At 35.9% G+C, this 21734-nt stretch overlaps 1 protein-coding gene across 2 annotated transcripts in view; it reads right to left on the reverse strand.

The window, feature by feature from the left end:
* Nucleotides 1-13010: 13010 nt before the first annotated feature.
* Nucleotides 13011-21734, reverse strand: part of GABRG2 (gamma-aminobutyric acid type A receptor subunit gamma2) — a 64809-nt gene continuing 56085 nt past the window's right edge. Inside the window, exons 7-10 of one of the 2 annotated variants that reach the window (XM_053991108.1) lie at nt 20010-20162; nt 18263-18468; nt 16454-16477; nt 13011-15005 (exon numbers count right to left, since the gene is read on the reverse strand). In XM_053991108.1, coding sequence (XP_053847083.1) covers nt 14730-15005; nt 16454-16477; nt 18263-18468; nt 20010-20162 — 659 coding nt within the window. In that variant the 3' untranslated portion in view covers nt 13011-14729. The remainder of the gene's footprint in view (nt 15006-16453; nt 16478-18262; nt 18469-20009; nt 20163-21734) is intronic. The other variant, XM_053991109.1, reaches the window with a different exon arrangement.

The raw sequence follows: 21734 nt of genomic DNA on the forward strand, positions 1-21734 counted from the left end.
GTTTTGGAGAAGAACAAACTGGCTATTCCCAGACAACCAGGTGTTTCATAAACACCTGAAAAATCTCTGCAGTGGGAACAAGCAATTTGCAGAGAGAGCCAGAAAACAGATCTTCCCAGGATAAATTCTTCCCCAGTAATGAGTGTAATCCTTGAATAATCTTATGATCTTAGTGTAAGTCAATGCTGCTGCTATCAAGCTATGAATTATGAATTCTCAATAGGTCCATGTGTTGAACTTCTCCACTCTAAATCAGTCTGATATTCCATTTTTTCTGAATTAATTAATAATCAGGAGACTCTAGGAGCAGAATGGATTACAGAAAGCCTACAAATGAGATCAGATGCTTTTCCTAAATTAATTCACGAATAAATTTGAGATTTTTTTCTTTCTTTTGAAAAAAATTTGTCCTATTTTTCTGTCTTAAGGAAACTAAAAATAAAGAGAAAATAGAAAAACATCAACAGCTTTTAAAACATCAACAGTTTTAAAATTAAACATTACAAATTTTTTCTTCAGAGGAAAATTGAAATGTACATTAGGGTTTTTTATTAGTGCTGTAGTGCTTCAGAAAAGATAAAATACATATACAGAATGTTTAATAGTCACACTTACTGAAGGTCTAAAGTTACACGTTGCACAAAAGAACCTAGTCTAAATAGTTCAGAGGCAGAGACAATACTGATCTCTGTTATATTGGGCTATCAATAGAAGTGGCACTATTTCAGCCTGAATCATAAGGAAAAAATTAATCTTTGGAATTTTGACGAATTACTTCATTACAAAAGTTGGAAAATATTACTGCTTGGCTTTTAGAAAATGGGTTTATTTGTTGTACTTGTTCTTTAAGAACTTCATGTTAAAAATGGGGAATATTTTGTTTCACAACTTTTTAGAGTCCCCACAGTTTTACACCTTTTGTTCTTAAATTTCCAAACAGCTGTTAAGGTAGGAGGACTAGGGAAGAATTACAGTTTGGGGATTGATAATGAAGTCCTAGAAACTGTTGTCAAAGCTTCAGGGAGCTGCAGAAGTACAATGAGAGAAGGATGTAAAACCAAATCAGTATGATCTTGGGGTCTTTAGAAGTGTCACTTTCAAAATGATCCTTTGTATTCCTAAAAAAAGGAAGCAGTATTTGAGACAGTGATGGCTCGTAGGGTTTTTTCCTAGTTATGGGAGTTTGTCACCCCAAGCAGGTGGACACCAAACATGTTTTCCAAATTCCTGTGGGAGAAACATGAGGGAGTGTTCTAAGCAATCTCAGGCAACAGCTATAGCCATGAGATGCAGTAGAATCAAAACAGTCAGTCTTGCTACCTCTCATCACCCCTGGAGTTTTGTTTTGACATGAAGAAACAACCTACAAGACCCACAGCTTGGGAACTGATCAATTAAATTCACCATAGACAGAAAACATTGGCTCACAAGAGCTCATCTTTTGTATTGTGTGGCCACAGCACACAAGTGCCAATGTTCTGCTGCATCTTCCAAGCTTCAAAGTGATTTTGAGACAAAAACAGGTCAGGGATTTTGGCTGGTGCATGTAAGATATGACCAATGAGTTTTCCACTGTTAGTGAGACACGGTTCTGGTTCTGTTCTGACCTGGGGAACATGCAAGGCTGCACTGCACTATCAGCAGGATTGGTACTGCTGGCAGCAGGGGCACTTGGGTTTCCATGCACTGTGACAGAGCTCTGGTGGGGTCTAAGAGATAGGGAAGATGCTCACAGTTTGTGGGTGCACCAGTTGGGGGTGCAAGGCTCTGTATCACATTGCCATGAAGGTACTTCCTCTCCAGATTTGCACATTCAGACATTGAAGTTCTAATGCACTTTTATCCTCAATAGAAACCCTCTTCTCTCCTCCTGCAAAATTTGTTAGAGTTCTGTGTGTCTTTAAGAAAAGGCAAATTAACTTGCCCAGTTGATATCATTCTGAATAACTTTAGGACTTGCACTGTGTCATTCTTTATTCTATGGGTAGTACCAGGGAAAATTACTAGGGCTGCAGAATTTGTTATAAACAACTCATTTATTCAGGAGCATTTGCAGAAAATATTTACTGATCCGCTGTGAGGGATAGTGAGACTTTTCACATGTTTTTAATTAAAATGCAAACTTCTGTGTTTGCATAATAGGCTGCTTTTCTTGCTTGGTTGCATACTGGTTTTGCTCTTTTTAATTATTTCTTATGCAAGAATCCTTTTCACCTTCTCTTTGCTCTATGCAGTTTGTTGTTGTTCACAGTTGTATTTTCACTGACAGCTTGCTTTGCTGTGTTTTCAGTGCATAAAGAACAAAACATACATTTCAGTCTCAATTACTTTCATTTTAGATTAGGAAAACTGAAATACAAAGTGAGAACAAATATAAAATCTTCATGAGAGAGAAAGCAAAAAATCTCTAAGATCTGCAGTTTAAAAAACTCTGTAAACCTTTCATCTTTAATCCTCTTATAATGCTGTCACTGGCTGACAGGCAGGTGGGGAGATTTTCTATTTTATGGCATAGAAAGGACAGATTTGTGATTAAGGCATAGATTGGGTCTCAAAGGATTCTAGTTCAGTTTACATCTTTTGATATCAACTTTGTATGGGTGTCAGTTTAGAATTCACATTGAATGTATTATTTTTTTTTCCTTTTCTCTGTAAGGATAGCAATTCTGTTTATTTAGATGTCATAGTATCAAAAATGTTGTCTTTTGCAGTAGAACTCTAAACTTTGCTGTAATCTGAAATTTAAGCCTCCAGTTCAGGGATGCAGTTTTGCTTGTGCCTAATCCCTGTGGGAAGTCAGACTAACAGTGTGTCTCCATACACTCACATGATGCTGAAGAAACACATATCAGAGAAATTCAATGTACCAAACAATGCATCTATTAGCCATATGAAATTTACATAGTACAAACGTTCAGCAAATTTCAGTGCTGGGGGTATGTTTATATTGCAGTGTATTGCTAACTCTGCACTACAAGCAGAAATGAATATTCATCTTTTTGGTGCTGCACAGACAGCAGCGGATATTTCAAGGGCAACTGCAGTAGAGTTTGAAATGCATATCAACATTTTAAAACAGTCTTATTGGAAGCTATTACTTTTTACTCATGTTGACTGACATGAAGACAATATATTTTTATGTTCACATTTATTTATTGTGTGTTTATCTCATCTTGTATGCTGTTCATCTTACCATGAAATCAGGTTCATTTTCACCTGAGAGTAATGTGCCTTATTTTATCTTAACCTAAGTTTTGTGCATTGGGCAGCTGTGTGACCCCTCATATTATATTCAATCTTTTAGACTTACAGTATTAATCAAGCCAAGATTTCCACACCAACAAAAGAAATGAATTTGTGATGGTTTGGCAAACAAAACATTTTTTTTTCCAATTAGTGAAACTAGGAAGCTGGTTTTTAATTGCACATTATGAAACCTTAAATGGCTCCTTGAGAGCTATCTGATGTCCTTTACTTCCAATTTTAAAATTTACAAGACAGGCGCATTGTGTCTCTAGAAGTTTTCTCTCTTTTTCCAGAGTCTGTAAAATAGGTCAAGGAAGAAAAGAATCAACTGAAAGAATGGAAAATGGAAAGAATGGAGAAGAGGCTTGAACAAATGGCCCTTGCATTTACCACTTCTCCCAATAGCAGTATCATCAGAAAAGTTCTTGGTAGGAATAATTGCTTGGCAGTGTGAGCCAGTTTATCCTGGTTTTGCTTGCAGATCATGGAGATTATAGAGCACTCTAGGTGGAAGGTTCTGTGCAGGTGTCCAGGATTGCTGCAGTCTGTCTCACTGGGACTTTGTCATTTTGTCCTAAACAATGCAGAAACCATCCACTGGATTTACATTCATTTCCTACTTTTATTCTTCTTCAAAGGCTGCTTTCAGAAATACATTTTCTGTTCCTCATTGCCTCCTAATATGTATTTCAGTTTTAAATGGATTAAACTCAAGGGATGGGTGTAGAGTCCACATCCTTGGTTTCTATGGTAGCAAATGGAATTTCTTCCAAGATTGCCTGCATGAGTTAATATGAGGTACAACTGAAGGGTCATCACCTAGAGGAGGATTCTGGTTTCCTGAAACTGGAAAATCTTAATTTTATGTAACATTATTAGTCAATGATTAGGGAATCAGTATGGGGACAGAGAGACTAAATTCTGGGATTTTCACTGCCCATGAGTGTCCTGCTGACATGTGAGATCATATTTGCCTGCTGCTGGTAAGGGACTAGGATGATTAATTTCATAAGGTTAATAAATAAGCTGAAAGAGCCTGAATGTTGGCTATAGGTTGCTATAGGCTTTGTTAACTTGAGGTAAAGGGACATTTTAGATTCAAAATAGGAGTAATGCAGTAAATCTTTATAAGTCCTCCCCCAGCCTGCAAAAACACCCAAACCAAAAATCCCCCTTGAGACAAAGGGGTCTGCTTCTGTCTAGAGGTGGTATTCATAGTGCTTCCCTCCTTAATGGGCTTGTGCAGTTTGCTAGACAAATTGAAAATGCAAAGCAATGCTTCACGTACTCTCCAGGCAGAATGATATTTCACAAAGAATATTTGGGTAATGTTTATGAATATCATAAAATGGTCCATTTTCTTGTTTTCAATATTTACTGTAAAATGTGTAGTATGTTAATCTGAAGATTATCTATGAAGATGGTATCCCCAGCTTTAACCATTTAGTGGTAGAGCAAACATATTAAAGGTATGAATGAGATTCACAGCAATGACTGTTATTCATTCTTTATGCACCTTAATATTTAGCTTTATATAAAAAAAAGTGTTACAAAGTATGTATCACTGAAGTGATGACTTCTTAAAATTCTGTATGTACCTGTCCAACAGTCTGAGGAAAAAATGTTTGTTAACTTGTGAAGAACCTTGTACCTTTCTCCTACATTTGTATTTTTATGCTAATCTGTAGATCTCAGTTGGCCTATATAAATCTCTGAACGTGGGTAGAGTCAGCAAAATCCCTGACAAAATGTGCCAAGTCACACCCAAGAGATGGTTCTCAGTTTTGGGGGGTATTTTTCTTAACACAGGTTAGAACATTGTTCTGCAGTTGTGAGCTTGTGTAGGAGATCCCAGCAGGGATTTCTTTGGTCCCTCTTTGGTTCCTCCACCTCACAGGAAGCAGCTCTGTCCCATGTCAGTTGAAAGCCCATTTCCTCTGTTTTACAGCATACACCAATGAAATGTCAGCTTTTTCTCTGTATAAGACCTAGAGAAAAAGTGAAGATGTGAATTCAGAAGTTCCCACAGATGACTAAGTAACTTGCCAAGTTACTTTTTTTTTGGTGATCTAACTTCTCTCCTTCGGTTTTGATTGTCTAAATAGACGAAGGATAGGTGACATGAAATTTAAATTAAAAAAAAAAAAACTCCTGTAAAGAAGTCTTTTGAAATAAAATTGGTATCTTGTGCTGAACAGGAGGAAATTAAGTAAAAATGCACATCTAGAGCTAATTACAGATGGTGACTTCACTTTCAGGTGGGGATGTATTCATTGCTAGTTGTGACATAACTCTCCAATGGTTCTGATTTTTGAATAATAATGTATTCCAAATGAGTGGGGAAAAAGGTGCAAACTTTAAGAATGTTAATTCTTAAAATGTATCTAATGAGTTTTTAATTTATGGTTTCCGTTATTTTACCATATTTTCAGGGATATAGTTCTTTTGACTGCTTTCTTTTCACTTTCATTTCCTATGTAATTATTTTAATTTTCCTCTTAGTAAGTAAAGTATGCCTTTTGTATTTTAACTCTTTGAAAAGCATGTTCCTCATAATAATAGCAGAACGTCTTGAGAAACTTCAGCTGCTTAGAATAAAATGCATTCTGTTCTACTGTGGCATGAATGACTTTGATTAGCATTTTAATAAATATTTTGCTTGCTCCCTATGAATTAAGCAGAACTTTTCAAGTTAGTAAGATTTTTATTACTAAACCTGAGAAAGTGGTGCTTTCCTTTTCTGTTTCAAAATCTTCATTGAATACATTTTCTAGGCAACATCAGAATGTCAATCCATTGATTGGAACTGTGATAAGTGATTCAGATAGGATAAAATTATTTAATAGTACTAGTAATCAAAATGATGTAGGGATCTGGTAGTACTTCTTACAGGAAGGTCACGATGGTCTTAGTCTACCAACGTTAATTTACTAAATTGTTATGGTCTGAATTTTTCTAAGATGTTGAGAAAGACAAATGGGGAACAAAAAATAAGCTGCCAATGCTTGTCTCTTTCTTTACCTAGAAAAGATTATTGCAAAGTTAATTTAGAGTTTTTATTTTTAAAAACTTCCTCCCAAATAGTGCTTTTCAGTTCTATGTGGTTTTTTTTGGTTTTTTTTGTTTGTTTGTTTGTTTGTTTTTTTGGATGACAGGGTAAAATAAGGGCATCTTTGAAAAGGAGCATCTTTTCCCCTTGTAACTTCCTTTCCACCATGTACGAATTCAAGAGTACTGAGATATCATTTCTTCTGTGCCTGGATGCCAGGAGAGTGGGAGGGAAGCTAGAAGGAGCAATAACAGGGTACTTAGCGTTTATTTGGCAAAATCCCCAGAAGAATTTTTACAATTATCTCAGATGTACATGAGATGTGAACTTCAGCCTGTTTATATAATCAAAACTCGTGTGTCTGCATTAACTCAGCATTATTGGCTCTTCCCCTTGGTACAGGTAGGAAAAATATCCTCTGGAGACTAAAATGCATGTTCATGCAGTAAGCTTATATTCAGCTTATCCCTTAGGAAACATTACCATAGCAAATCTTATTTCAGATTTGGAATGGATTTTATTCTTAAATTACCTGTTTTATCTTTAAATTCCCTGTAAAGGACAAAATTGCCAACAGAGGAAAAAAAAAAAGAAAAAAGTGGATCAGATTATTATCAAATTTCAGAGATTTTGAACAGAGCAACCACTTCACTGCTTTACCAGACAGGCATCCTGTAGTTTTGGTCACTTCTCAAAAGCTCTAAGTTATGCAATTATAGAAGAGATGTATCATTTACACTTGGGCAATATTTGGTACCAGCTGCTGATACCAATGCTAAAAGAAACAGTCGGAAGTGATGTAGAGAGAGGAACAAAAACTTACGGTTCTTAAAAAATTTATGTAGAAACATCACTTTATGATTAACTATTACAAAGTAATAACACTGAATAGCTGATAAATTTTCCTGTTTATCATTGATGCTGAACCTTTCAAATATTACCTTTCCCACATTGTCCTGTCTCATGCTGTTCAAGACTTGTGTTAGTGCACTGGGTTCGGACCAGGAGAGATGAGGGAGGAGATGCCAGCAGCACTTGAGTAATAACCCAGGCAGTGGGTGGGACCTGCCAGCTTGCACGGGCTCTAGCACACCCAATTCCTTCATGGGCAGGTGAGAAGGCTCTTTAGAGGGTTTTGGAAGGAAGCCATGGTTTTGGTTAAAAAAAAAAAAAATCTCAATTTTTTGGGTTCTGTTCAGTCCTACTTTCAGATGTACTTGGCACTCAGATTTGTTTCTTTGCACACAAATGCTGGGTGTGTGAGGTTGACAACAGCTGGAAGGAGGAACTGCCCTACCTCTTCTTGAAAGTGAGTGCTCCAAAGGACAGAAAAGGTTTCCAATGCCTAAAAATGTGATTTTGTTAAAGCACAGACAAATGTACTAGAATGAGATGACTCCTCAAATATAGTGAGTTCTCATCAGTTATGGCAGATCATGCAGAGTAGTTGGAAACAAATGCCTTCAGGTATACTGAGTTTGCAAGGTGGATTTTTTAGCATAATTTTGCTTTGTGTTTTACAGATTTTTGATAGATTTGTAGCTTGAGCTAATGTGTTTCCCATGTGACATTCTCTCCAAACCACCCATGAGGTGTTTTGGACCTGTCTGTGCAAATGTTCTGTAGGACCTGGAGGGGAGCAAAACAAAGTCACACTCTCTGGTGCTAATTCCCCTTTGTAACAAAGCCTGATTTAGGATGTTTCTACAGTAAATTTAGAAGTAAACAAATTATTTTAACAAATCACAATTAGAGGTGTACTTAAAATTATTTGTAGTTTGTTTTCATAAATTTTGGTTGTGTTTTTTTCTTTTTGCTGTAGTATATTTGCAAAACAGTCTGTATAAATAAATAGGGGGAAAACCCTTTTATTACTACATGACTGTTTAAGTGGGTTTTTCTGCAGTTTAATTTCGTGGAGTGTTTTCATTTTTTAGACTTATTTCTTCTCTATGCTAAATAAGAACAAATGTTTTATCTTCATTTAAACATAATGTACAGTCAACTACCTTCTGTCATGCCTGTACAGTCTCTACCTGTGATTCTTTGATGCTGAGAATCTCCCAAGGGCCATCCAGGGTAGATTGGCCAGTGTGTAATTATCCAACAGAACTGCTGAAGACCCCTAAGAAACTGGCAAAGCTATTGGAACCAGCCAAAAATGTAAGGCAGTGTTACCTGAGGCTTGAAAGAATTAATGGTGTCTCCTTTGGCATGACCATTGTCTTGGCTTTCCAGAAATACTTGGTCTTCAGCAGCTCTAGGAAGCATCCTCAGGTGTTTGAGGGCAGCAGGACAGCTCCTGGATGGGGAGGGGATGGTTTGGGTGAGATTTATGCCACACCTGCATGTTGTCAGGGTCTGCAGATCGTGCCAGTGTGAGCACTCTCTGAGCAGTTCAGCAGAGAGGGATGGGCCTTAACATGAGCTGGCATCAGTTCTGAAAGCAAGCAAGATAAAGGTGAGCTTGAAGTTTCTAATTGGTTTCTCTGTCCAGTTCTTTGTTTCCTGATATCAAGTCCATTAACTTTATTATTCCACTTACAGCTTCTTTAGAAGTAATAGTTTTCAAATTGCAAAAATTTTTCAGGGTTGAAATGATTTAGGTGAAACTGTGGGATGGTGATTTTGGGGACAGAAGCATTTGTGCAAGAAAGATGCAGCACTGCTAAATCAGTAGGAAGCCATCAAATTCAGGTGAATGTAACTTAGGGCAAAGGAATTGGAAAGAGCCCAAGGAAAGAGCTCTCTTCTATAAGAAATCTCACTGTGGCAGCAGATCAAAGTGTTGTGATGTAAGTAGAACAAGAATGAGAAGCAGAAAAGCTTTTGAAATCGGAATAGGTTTGTGAGATTGTAGAAGTGCTAAAACTATCTGTCTAGTCTTTCTAGTCCTAAGGGAAGCACTAAAATGAATTCTGAGAGTTGATGGATATGCATTGTTTTGTCAATACAAACATGGAGACTTTTTTTTAATCTTAGTAAAAGCATGGTATATTAACATGGAGTATTTTGTTCTTTAATACAGCAAAGTATCCAGCTATGCTAAATCTTCTCTAGCAGGTCTGTCTGACCTTCAAGCATTCATAGTCTGGTTTGCTGTTTTTATAGACTTCTTGTAAATATATTAGCTGTGTAGATGTCTCTGTGCCTTTGTCTCATTTTAGGAATGAAATGAGAAGTCTTGATTTGGAGCCTTTTTGGGGAAGGTTGGTGGCATTTTTGTGTGGTTTTGGGTTTTGTTCCTTTTTTTTTTTTTTTTTCCTATGGGTAAATGAGGTTTCTCACAGCAAAATAACTGAATATATAGTTAGCCTTATAGCATATACCTGAAAATTCTAAAGAGTGATGGCAGATTAAATCTCATCAGATATAGGTTTCAATATACCAGTATTAAAAAGCATGTTTCTGGTGGAAAGATCAATATTTCTAATGTTTTTAATATTGTCTGAATTAAAGGTACATTCATATTTTCTTATTTTGTTTTTCCCTTTGCTCATTTTGATAATCAATATGAATTTTATGTGAATCCAAATGAGAATATCTTACCCAGTTTAACATCCAGTGGTCTGGGTATTTTTCTCACAGGAAAGACAAGCTTTTTTAATATATTTTTGTGAAGTAAATTGACATTCTGGAATGAATTATTCAAATGTGTTTGCTGACTTGTAAGCAAGCTTTTAGTTCATGTCTGTTATTCAAGATCTTTTAAAGGTCATGAGCTTTCTTTTTCATATTGAATAGGTATGTTTCTCATTGTAAATCTTGTCTTTAAAAAAAAGCCCCGCAGTAATGTGTAAGCAGGAAGTCTAAATCTTTTCATCTACAGAATCCTTCTAAATAAGGAGGGGAAAGGGCACTGGCTCTTAATTTTTATAAATGGAACAATAGATCTCTCATGGGTATAATAAACCGATTTATCTGTGAAGCTTTTCATAAGATTTAATTAAATTCTCAGCAAAGTGACTGAAATTTTGTTTGAAAGACAACACTTGCTTTTTAAAATGTTATTTTGTCCCTTGGGCTGTAATTAGGTTGCATTTAGATGGATTCTTGATATGTTAGTTTTCTTTTCTTCACTCTTACTACTGGGTTCTGCCCTGGATGATCCCTTAGTTTAAAAGAAGAGGCCTCAGTCCCTCAAGTGCAGAAACCCACAAACAGGCTTTATTTTTCATTAAGACCTCATCTTGCAACTATTAATTTCCAAATAACATTACCTTTCTACTATGGATACCCTAAATGTGGTCCTTCATGCATGTAGATGAAGCCTGAATCCCAAAGGTATTCTATTAAAAGTCCAGAGAACTGCAACCTTCATTATTTTAGCCTTGAAAATTATTTCCTGTAGATCATTTTGCCTCTAATTTGCCTTCTTAACATGTTGTTCTGGGCTGCCACTTTAGTCCATTAATGTGCAAATTCTTTTGCTTTGCTTGTCTAATTCTGTTCTCAGCTGCAGCCTGGATAGAGCAGATCAGCTTAATATTGACTTCAGCCTCTGGGTCATATCCAAGCCTCAGTTTCTCTCCTTAACTACCAAATTCTCCTACAAATTCTTTTTTTCGCATTGTCCTGCCTTTTCTCTGAAGCATGAGAAACTCTTCAGCAAACCTGGAAAAGTCCTTGCTTATTGTCTTCCAATCATTTTTTGCAGGTCAGCTCTACCATGGTCCTACAAAATTCAGATTTAGTGGTAAGGCAGATAATCCAAAACTGTTTTATATGGAACAAAATATATTTTGGAAAATAAAATGTTCTCCACTAAAATTTGTGCAGTTAACAGAGCTTTCTTTGTCCTTTTCTGACATTATTCACTTGCCTAATTATTTTATTAGTATACTTTCTTTTTCTACACGTTTTAATACTGAAGGGCTTTGGGGCACAGGTGGCAGGAGGTCTAAATATTTGGATCTCCAATAGTTGCTGTAATATGTGTCATTGAAACTGATACATTGTTATTGGGCCAGTCCAACCATGTTAGAGATTTATGTAACTGTGGGGAAATTAGGTAGAAACGAAGTAGAGTGGATTTTAAAAAAGACTCCTTTTAGTGTGTGTGTATCTTTAGCTTTTTTTTTTTTTTTTATTGTACAGAGGCTAAGATTATTCCATACATGCTTGACAAAATATGTTTTTTTGGGGGGGCTGGCTAACATAAAAAATAGGAGAACTATTGTTGAGTCATGTGATCTTCCGAAATACCAGCTCTTTATTTACAATCTGGGTTTGTAAATGTTATAAATGTATAAAGATTATAAATGCTTTGAAGGTGTCCTGTTTTGGTATAATCCCTGGGACAACAGTCTCAGGATGTTGCATACTCTTGTAAATAGCAAGTAAATAATTGTGCCACTAGAGTATACTTGATAAAATTTCCAATGCCAGTCTGAACATCCTCAGACACATCTCAGAGCAGTAATATTAATTTGCTGTGTTGTGAGCTTGAAAACATCTCAGCAAACCTGGTGCATCAGGAGTGAGTTTCTTCCCTGGAATACAACTGGGAGAGTTAGTATGTATAATGTAAATGTATAAACATTAGCATAATGTTTTCTATGGTATGTATACATGAACATGATTATATAGATAGGTTTCTGGGCAGTTTTCTTCTGAATAATAACACTTATCACACCCAATGTTTTATGGCAATCTGGCTTTACAACACAAAGGTTTTTTTTTCTGTACTGAATAGCTAAAATAATCCCTATTAGAGGAACACTTAGATTGCACTTTGTCAATTTCTTGCTGGGAATTACATTTTCTTCATGAACAATCCTTTTGAAGGTCTTCCATTTTCTCCAGAAGGAAATGACAAATCCCTTCAGTAAGTGTGGCAGGAGGGAGTAATGGGTAATGACTGATTAGGGTCTCATTTCCTTTACATTGTGTTGTGATATATGGTGAGAAAAGTTCATTCACCTCCTTAGAGCAGATGTGGCTCACTTTTCCAGTTTGTGTGGTTTACCTTATTGAGGTGGGGATATATAAATTCTAAACCCCTCCCTTGCTGGAAGGAGAAGCCAAACTTGCACAAGTGAGGGATCAGATCATTTGTTCCTCATTATTGCATCTGATTCATCAATACTGCAGGTTTTCTTAGGCACAGGTAACCTGATGGCTGAACTAGAGTAAAGTGCTTAGTGTCACATTAATTCCACAGATCATGACAAAAAAATAATTCTGTGTATGTTAACCAAAATGCACTTAGACTGAGGGCATTAAAAGGCTGATCTGGGCTGAGTTTCATAGTGATTATGTATAAAACCTGTATGGGAGCAGGGAAAGATTGAAACTTTAAATGTATAGCATCAGTCACTCTTATTAATTGCAAGAAAATAAAAGAAAGTTCTTAAACCACTGACTACTGGGGAAAAAAAAATTCAAGATCACTCTGGTAGCCATGTGAAAGGTGATTCACACTCATTGAGATAGTGAAGACTCCCTAAGTAGATAAAGGAAAGTTATTTTTCTTTGGAGTACTTCCAATCCAGTGATTTTTAATTTTTTTTTTAAATTAGAGTAAGATAACCTTCAAAAGAGTTAGTCTCCATTCTTTAAAGTTATGTGTGAGCCATTTGACTATAAAATGAGACAATGCAGAGGGTTATAAGGATTATAATCACTTATATTTAAGCAGCTGATGAATCCAATTGGTCAAGTAGTCTAGTTCTCAAAGCATGCTTTTAACAAACTCATCACAGAAGAAATGGAGTTGAGTGCAGTAATTTTATTGAAAAAATCCACAGGTGTGTGCAATTCCTTTATTAAAATGTTTTCAAATACATTGGACTAGGAGCAATTGATGGTCAAGAGATATTCCTTTTTTATACATTTTTATTTCCAAAACTATACAGACATTGGAAAACTTTCCTTTTCCTCCATTTCGATTAATAATAATTCTGTAGTGATAAGCTATAGGTCTCCCTTTTCAAGCTGCAAGCCCACTTTTCTGGAGGTGACATTTTGCATCTTTGACAATTAAAAAAAAACCAAACTGTCAGTCATATTTACATGTGCTTAAGGTTGCATAATTGAGCATCATACAGGTTCTGAAAACCAATGGTTTTCAAGATTCACCCAGGTGGGTTGAAGGTTTTAAATACATACATAACTGCATACATGTGGTTTAGTAGCCGAGACACCCTCTGTTCCCTTTTGTTTTTGAGGCTATCTATAAACTCTGTGCTAGCCATGGTAAAGGTTTGTTTTAGTAAAGGTACTCACTGAGAGAAAGCATCACTGACAACAACTAGAGCTGATCAAAGACATGAATGGGCAGAGAATTGTGTGTGTATATACAATAGAAGGACTAATGTTTCAAAATTAACTTGAAGCTCTTATGTAAAAATAACATCTAGAATAAAAGCTATTTCCTGTACTGGATTAAAGAACAAAAGACCCCCACAAACACTTGTGTAAGGAAAAAAGTGGAGCTCAACATGGGAAAAGAACAATAGAAGCATGTGGATTAAATTCAGAAGCTGATCTTGCAATGTATAATTACTGGAGATTCAGTTGAAATATAGCAACATTATCAATGGGAAATGAAGGCTACAACTGCAGAGGACACATACATTACACTTTATGAGCTATTATATTGGCCAAACAGATTTGTCTATATTATTTAGTTGAATCCTTAAGGCTTCTCTAATATCTTGCATGACAGCGCTGTCTGCTTGGATCTTCCATGCATGAGGGAGAGGGGCAATTTTTCAAGAAAAAAGAAAATTAAGTTTGTCCACATTTCAATTACAATAGCACATCCAGAGACACAAAATAAAAGACAAAACTTTATAGTACCTTTTTTTCATTTATTTTGGCCCCCAAAAGATGCATGCACTAGGCTTTATGTACTATAAGGTATTGAAATATTTACAGCATTGTACATGTGCTCTTAAAGGGATGGCAAAGGGAAAGGTCTGTTTTCATCTTGGTGGGAGTAGAAGTTAATTTTCCTAGCTTAATAATACCTATTCAAAGTGAGAGATGACTCTTCCAAAAAGAAAAGCCCACAGAGAATAAAGCTATAGCATAATTATAGCCAATGTTAACAAACTGTACAGCACTTTACCTGGGAATTCTCCTCTCTCTCACTCCTGTTTGGAATCACAGTATCAACTATTAAGTGATGTTGCTATGCTCCCCTTGTCCTGTCTGCCCTGTTTCTCTCTATTCCAGCAGGTATAGGTGTATATTACCTATTGACATGATTTTATTTTTAAATTATTTTGGCATGTGGAATGGACATGTAATTCACAATAACCTGATGGCAATTTTCTGGATGAATGATATGACTGATATTTACGGGATTATGGCACTAAAGAATTCGGATCACTATAAAGCGCATCATAAATACTTCAAGTGGATTTAGGAAACCATCTCTCTAAGAAATTCAGTGAGTAAGGCTCATATCACTGATTTCCTACTGCTTTTAAAGGTACAGATATGATACCCAATAGACCAGGTTGAACAAGCAGAAGGCAGTTGGGAAGAAGATGCGGGCATAGGAGTCCATTTTGGCAATGCGGATGTGTATTCTGCCGTGCCTCCACGCCCCCGTCCGACAATCCTCAAAGCAGCAAAAAAAACTGGCACAGTCCTTGCCATCGAGACACTCATACCCATACTCCTCATCCCTTTCTTGGAGGTGTGTAGCATTGTTCATTTGAATAGTAGCTGATCGGGGGCGGATGTCAATAGTAGGTGCCTAGGGTGCAGTAGCAAAAGAAGAAAAAGACGGTAGAGGGAGAAACTTTGTTATTATCACCAGACCAGATGGGGATGATGGTCAACATGTGCATGATGGTTCTCTGGGGGTACATGGGAAACTGCTGAGGTGTTCTAGTGGTGATATTATCTTGAACTTACTAAAAGTTCATACCCTTTAGAGGAAAGCAGCACAACCCAATCTAAAGTTAGCAGCTATGGGAAATTAGCTTCAAAGCTAAACTGAGTAAACACGAGAGGTTAATTGAAGCATCCAGGAATGTAACTGAAGGTATTTTTAGTTTTTGTTTTATAGTTTATGTAGCTGCTTGATATCTGAAGGCAATTTGTGTATTGCACATGAAAGGAATTGAATCAATTGGCAATGCAGGATTTTAAAAGGGGTGGTTCATGTTGAGAAAAAAGAGTATGTATACACAGGAAAAAGGCAAAACCTAGGTTTTTTGAATAAGATTAAGAGAGTCTTTATAAGACTCTCCAATTATTTGAATATTTGCAGCTTACCACCTACTAATGTTCACCAACTAGAAGGTTCAACATGTTCTGAATTTTATATAGTAGCTGTACATGTATATATACATACATATAATTAGAATGAATTGAGCAAGTGTTTAAAACACATTCACTGGGTGAATGCTGGGATGATAGGCATTGAAATTTCATGCTGATAGTTATTAGGGAAACATAACTCCATTCCATAAGTATGCAAATTCAATGTTATTTATTTTATGCTGCTTCTTCCACCCCACCCCCACCCCTCCACCCTTTAAATTTTTTTTTTAATTAAATCTCTGCATTTCTGAATAGACATAAGGTTTCGATATGGAACACGGCTAGATATATTAGCTAATTTTCCAAGTGTGATGATCACATTTGATCCAGTGACAACATTAAAAATCTATATGCATCTTAAACCCTTTCAAAACTCTGACTTTTTTTTTTTTTTTTTTTTTTTTTTGCGTGGTGAACAGCATTTGAGTAATTGATTGAAGTTTTTTTCAGGTCAATATCAGAATAGATTTGACATTATAATTAGGAGTGAAATCACAAAGGTTAAAAATCCAGGGTCAGAGTTGAGTTCTAAAAGGGTGCATTGCAGGTTTTAGGCTAGCTGGTGCTATTGAATCCCATGGCAAATTGAGAGAGAGGAGCAGAAATGTGTTAACGTTAAACTCTCTTAATTCATGTGATCCAATAATATTGGTCACTCCTGAACTTAGGTAAGTTCAGACCCGTAGTGGTATTTGGGCTGCTGAATTAACTCTACAAATTGTTTAGAAATTTGTAACCATTCTACTTAATTAGGAAGTAACTTGAGTAGTTTTCTCATTAATTACAAGACCAAACAAAACACCACTCTCATCTAAGCTCTAATAGTTAAATTCAGCAGTCGCATGCAGTGAATTTCCATTCCAAAAAATGTTATACCTTGAAGGAAAACATCCGAAGAAGCTTTCATTTTGTAGACAGAAAAGAGAATCAGAGGGTTTTGTTTTAAATTAAAGAAAGGAAAGAAAGAGACAAAAATAATGTAAATTAAAAATATGTTTCTAAAAAACACGGTAAGTCAAAAATAACTAAATTTATAGAGAGATTTGGATTAGGGCAATTGAAACAAGTATCTGTAACAGAAAATCCCCCACATTTTCCACTTGTCACTGTCTTGTTTACATCTGGGCCAAAGACATAAGATATCAAACTCCTGTTAGATTTTCATATCCTGAGGGAATGCTAGTCTTTTATGCTGAACTGTTTTGAAAGAGACCATTCACAATTTATAGAAGCATCTTTTGGAAAGATTTTTTACCTGCAAATTGTGCCCTGAATACTCTACTTTTATGGTTTTTAGACTCTGTGATTAGGATTCTGGCAAGCATTTATAGTTCTATTTCTTCCCAGATGCTCATAGATAAGCAATATAAAGAACAAGTTATTCCTTCTCATGTGGATGCCTTAAAGTGAAACTGTTAAATCTGAGGTGCATTTAATTTTACTCCTTTACCTGACTGCATAAGACACACACACACAGACACTTCTATGTCCATCTAACACAGGATTCTATGTCCATCTAACACATCACTTTATCATTTTACGTTTTTTTACAGTCTACCACTCAGCAGCTTTAAAACTTGAAATTATAGGAATAGTATGTAGTGATAGGTTCCTTAACTGCTATTTTTTCCTATCTCCATTTTTGTGATATATTTTAAAACTAAAACAGAATATCTTCAAAAGTCCTTGGACATTTTAGCAGAGCAAATACAAATTACTTTATTCTTTGCTACATGCCTGAAATGGAGATGAAAATACTCTTTATTAATGTTAAACAATTTTCCTTCACATTTTTCACTCTTTGGTTGTTTTAAGGGTTTTTTTTGTTTGTTTGTTTGTTTGTTTTCATTATTTTTTTGCTTTATGGGGGTGTTTTGGGTTTGGGGATTTTTGTTATTTTCTGGGATTTTTTTTTTTTGGTAGATGATTAGGCTAAATGTGTTAGAGATTCTAAACAACACATTTGTCAGCTAAGTTGCCCAAAGGCAAGGAGAAATCTGTCCTGGACAAAACAAGCATCAAATTCTTTCCTTGTCTGGGCAAAAGCCCAAATCACTACTGAGGGTATTTCCAGGATTTTTAAATTATTGCTATTATACCCATTATTTTTACTATTGGGTCGCATATATCCACAAACATCATTATAAACTACTGCAAAATCACTTTCTAAAGCAGAGAATTAGATAAATAAGGTAAAAATATAAGAAAAAGAATTTAAGGAAGCAATAGAAAGGAAACGGATGCTGAATGGAAGCTGCAAAAATCACACCAAAGTTTGAATATAAAAGTTTAAATGTAGTCCTGGTAAGCAAGGTAATCATGTCAATGATGTGGACATAAGCTAATGGCATAGAATATTACTAATACTAATATAGAGAAACAGAGCTATTTTCTATAAAGAGATCTATTTATAGCATAAATAATGGCTTTGGTAGTTGTGGTTGGCAGAACACTTTGGTTAAAAAGATCTTTATCCTAAGAAATTAGTTCTTCTGGCATCCAGAAAGCTGTAATATATGAGCTTTTGATTCTCAAAGTGAATATTTGCATTCCTGTTGTTATGAAGCATGGGTATATAGGTAATAGAGAAGTATGACAAAAAAAGGACAGTAATAAAGAGGGATTTAAATACTCTCTCAGAAAAACTAATTAAATTTTAGGCCTTGCTGGTCAAAAGATACATACTGGGTTTTTCTTCTTTTTGTCTTTATCCTTGCTTGGCTTTCTGTTGCTGACAAAGTAATGCAAAGTTCCATATTCCACCAGTGCAGAGAACACAAAAATAAAGCACACTGACACAAAAAGATCCATGGCTGTCACATAGGAGACCTTGGGAAGAGATTTACGAGCAATTGTACTTAGGGTGGTCATTGTCAGCACCGTTGTAATTCCTAGTAGATAGAAAAAAAACAGAAAAAAACATTACTTCAAGTAACAAACTGATTTTGCCAGTTATCTCTCTGTGATTGGTTTTGAAGTGTGCCTGGAGTTCAAGCACACAGCAGAGGTATTCAGTATCACATTCTAGCAGTAAAATGTCAATTCAATGGGAGCTGAGAGGATTAACAGGGGTAATGCAACATTTCTGCATGGTCACTGCCAGTGTTGCTCTGTAGAGTACTTTGGGTAGATTAATTCTAAATTTAAGGTTTTGGTTTTGTAGTTTACTTCTGGGGAGTTTTTATTTTTATTGAAAATTGAAGTTTAGGGTTTGTATGCTCAAGTGATTAAAGAGAGCAAGAGAAAGATCTACAAAACAGAAGTAGTGTGACATGCCTAACCATCCCTTCCCTTTCAGAACATTATTGCGTGGACTGCGATGTGAAAAATGTTAAAAAATAAAAAATGCATCAGAACAGTTAAAAATCTCCCACATGTTTTATGGCAAATTTCACATTGTTGGTTTTACCTTACTGGTGCAAATTGACTAATTCTCAACAGAGGGACAAGTCTGTTTTGTGTATCTAGGTAAAATTTAAAATAATAGCTGAATGCCTTTATTAATTTTGTACTTCTTTAAATCAGTTTTTATAATCTCTTTTTAAAGAGGATGTGAAAAAAATGCTTAAAGCTTTCTTTTATGCAAGCCACTGGTCCTCTGTTATGTTCTTTCTAGGGAGTCTGGAATGAGAATTGTGTACACTGTTTTACACTCCAGTGTGTGCTCTCTGCTGTGGTTCTGTGAAGAAATGAAAATGCAGAAGGAAAAACGGAAATAATTTTCACTTGTGTAGATTTAATGTAAAAGTAGAAAATGTGTTAAAGCTTCTCTAGCTGAATGTTTCTGCTTTATTTCTTACTGTTACAGCTGCTTTGCACATGCAAGATTAATTTGGTCTCTTAGATTATTTGTGGAGCAGTTGCTAAATGTGTAGAAATTTCTAATTCTAATTAATTGCATGTCACATTTTCATGTGTAAGATTTTGGATACCACCAAATTCAGTTGATTTTTTTTTTTTTTTGCCTGAAGTCTATACTTGATTGTTGGTTTCTAAAGTGGTCATGGTGGTACATTCTCCCCTTGTTAGCACTTGGACACACAGCCAGAAAGGTGGATTCCTTCTAGGTAATTATTTAATTTGTGTTGCCAGTCACGGTGATATGGAAGTAGAACAAGTGAAACTAATGCATCCTGCCTCCAATCCAGCTGTGTGTCCCCATCCTCTTGATGTTTATAAAAATTCTGCTGTAATCAGAAAAAATGTGAAAGCTTTTATTGTTGACAATCTGCAATAGTCAGAATCTGACATGATGAAAAGGAAGAGATGCAAATATAGCTCAGTCTGTGTTATTCCTTGGCAATTACTGCATTCCTCTAAATGAGGAGAGTTTGTGTGAAGTTGTCTTGCTCTCATATTTACAAACTGGTGATCTGCAGAGGTGTCAATTAAACATCAAAATGCTTGAAGAAAACAGGAAAGATAAACTCACCCAGTGATGTTCTGGCTGGAACTGCATCCTTATTAATCCAGAAAGAGACCCAGGACAAGACAACAATAAGTGTGCAGGGAATGTAGGTCTGAATAGTGAAATAACCCATTCTCCTGCTCAGGTTAAAGAAGACAGACATGACTACATAGTCTCCTGTAAAACAAAAGCAGAACAAATAGAATAATATATTAGAAAACCAACATAAAATCTGTATGTAAGAGCTAGGGGCTTCCTATTCTTGGCTGTGTGTGCCTAAATATAAAAGTGATTCACCGGATGTACTGATGGCAAATACACATATCCAACTTCAACACAGCTCTAGCTCGAGAACCAGTGTGTTTTCCACACTAGGAAAACTAGTAGTCATGCAGATTCACTCAGGGAACTTTGCTGTGTGATTTCAAGGGTAGCCTGCCTTGCAGAGCAGGACTTCTATGCAAGTAATTCCTCATATCCACACCTGCCTGCTATGATCCACTTGCAGCAGCCCAGGGTGTGGTGGGGGCCTAACCTTCCTCCAGTGTCTGTGTCCCCATCAGGGTGCTCCCAGCTCCACTCTCGAGTGTCACATGCTTTCAGATGTACTTCTGAAATTTTTCATGTTCTTAACTATTCTTCAGGGCTATGCTGTGTCAGTATTTTTTTTATTTTATTTTCCTGCTGCTCTTCTCTTGTATTTTCTCCTTTAAAATGATTTGAACCCACATTTCCTAAGTGACCCCAAAAGCTGGGCTAGAAGTTACTCAGGTGTACGTAACACATCATTTTTATTCAGTAGTTTGTGATTGTCTTTTCCCCTCTCAAATTCAGTCAATTCTACCTGGGTTCAGGGACACAGCAAAGCTTTAGTTTTTGTTGTGTGGGTTTTTTTTTTTTTATTTTTGAGGTTTTTTGGCTTGTTTTTGGTCTTTATTTGTTTCTGGTTTTTTGGTTCATTGGTACTATTTTGTGGGGTTTTTGTTTTCTTTTTGTTGGGGTCTTTTGTTGTTTTTGCTTGTGGGATTTTTTTCCTAAACAAAGAAAATCCCTAGTTCTTATCTTTACTTCAGATTACAGCACTCCTGGGAAAAATTGTGATTGCCAAGGAGCTACAGAACCCCAGGGTACAAAGACTTAATTGCAATTCAGTGAAATGCAGCCTAGAGAGCCTAATGGACACAGGATATGATTGGCAAATATACAGTGAGCTAGTTTTCCAGTATTATCAAAGAGTCTCTGTGGCTAATGCAAGTTCTGCTTAGATCAGTACCTTTAGTTAAAATTGAGTTCCTTCTTTTCTGGCAAAAAAAATTTAAATATCTCCCAGAATAATCCCTTTGAACCTGACCACAGAAGAAACTTCAGAGATATTTTGCATCTTTGTTTTTTTTTTTTTTTTTTGAACTTGAATGTCCATATTTCTGGGATTGACTGGCTTTAGTTTAATTATATTCTGTTATAATTAAACCAAAAACATAAAGCCCCCAAATTTTAGATATGCAGTTTTAAAAGTGATATATCTGAATATGAGCAAACAAGTGTAATAAGTACAGTCTGATGATTTCCTTAGGTCACGGATAACTTTGCATTGCATGTGCATGTGCTTCATATACCAAAAACGTCCAACCAACCCATCAAAAAAACCAGCACTCATCAGCAGCACTGCAAAGCTGAAGCCATAAAATTACAGTATTATTCATTCTTCATCTCTCTGGATTATATATTAACTTCCCAAGGAATGATTTT

Source organism: Vidua macroura, chromosome 15 (genome assembly GCF_024509145.1).
Source record: "Vidua macroura isolate BioBank_ID:100142 chromosome 15, ASM2450914v1, whole genome shotgun sequence".
Classification (NCBI taxonomy): domain Eukaryota; kingdom Metazoa; phylum Chordata; class Aves; order Passeriformes; family Viduidae; genus Vidua; species Vidua macroura.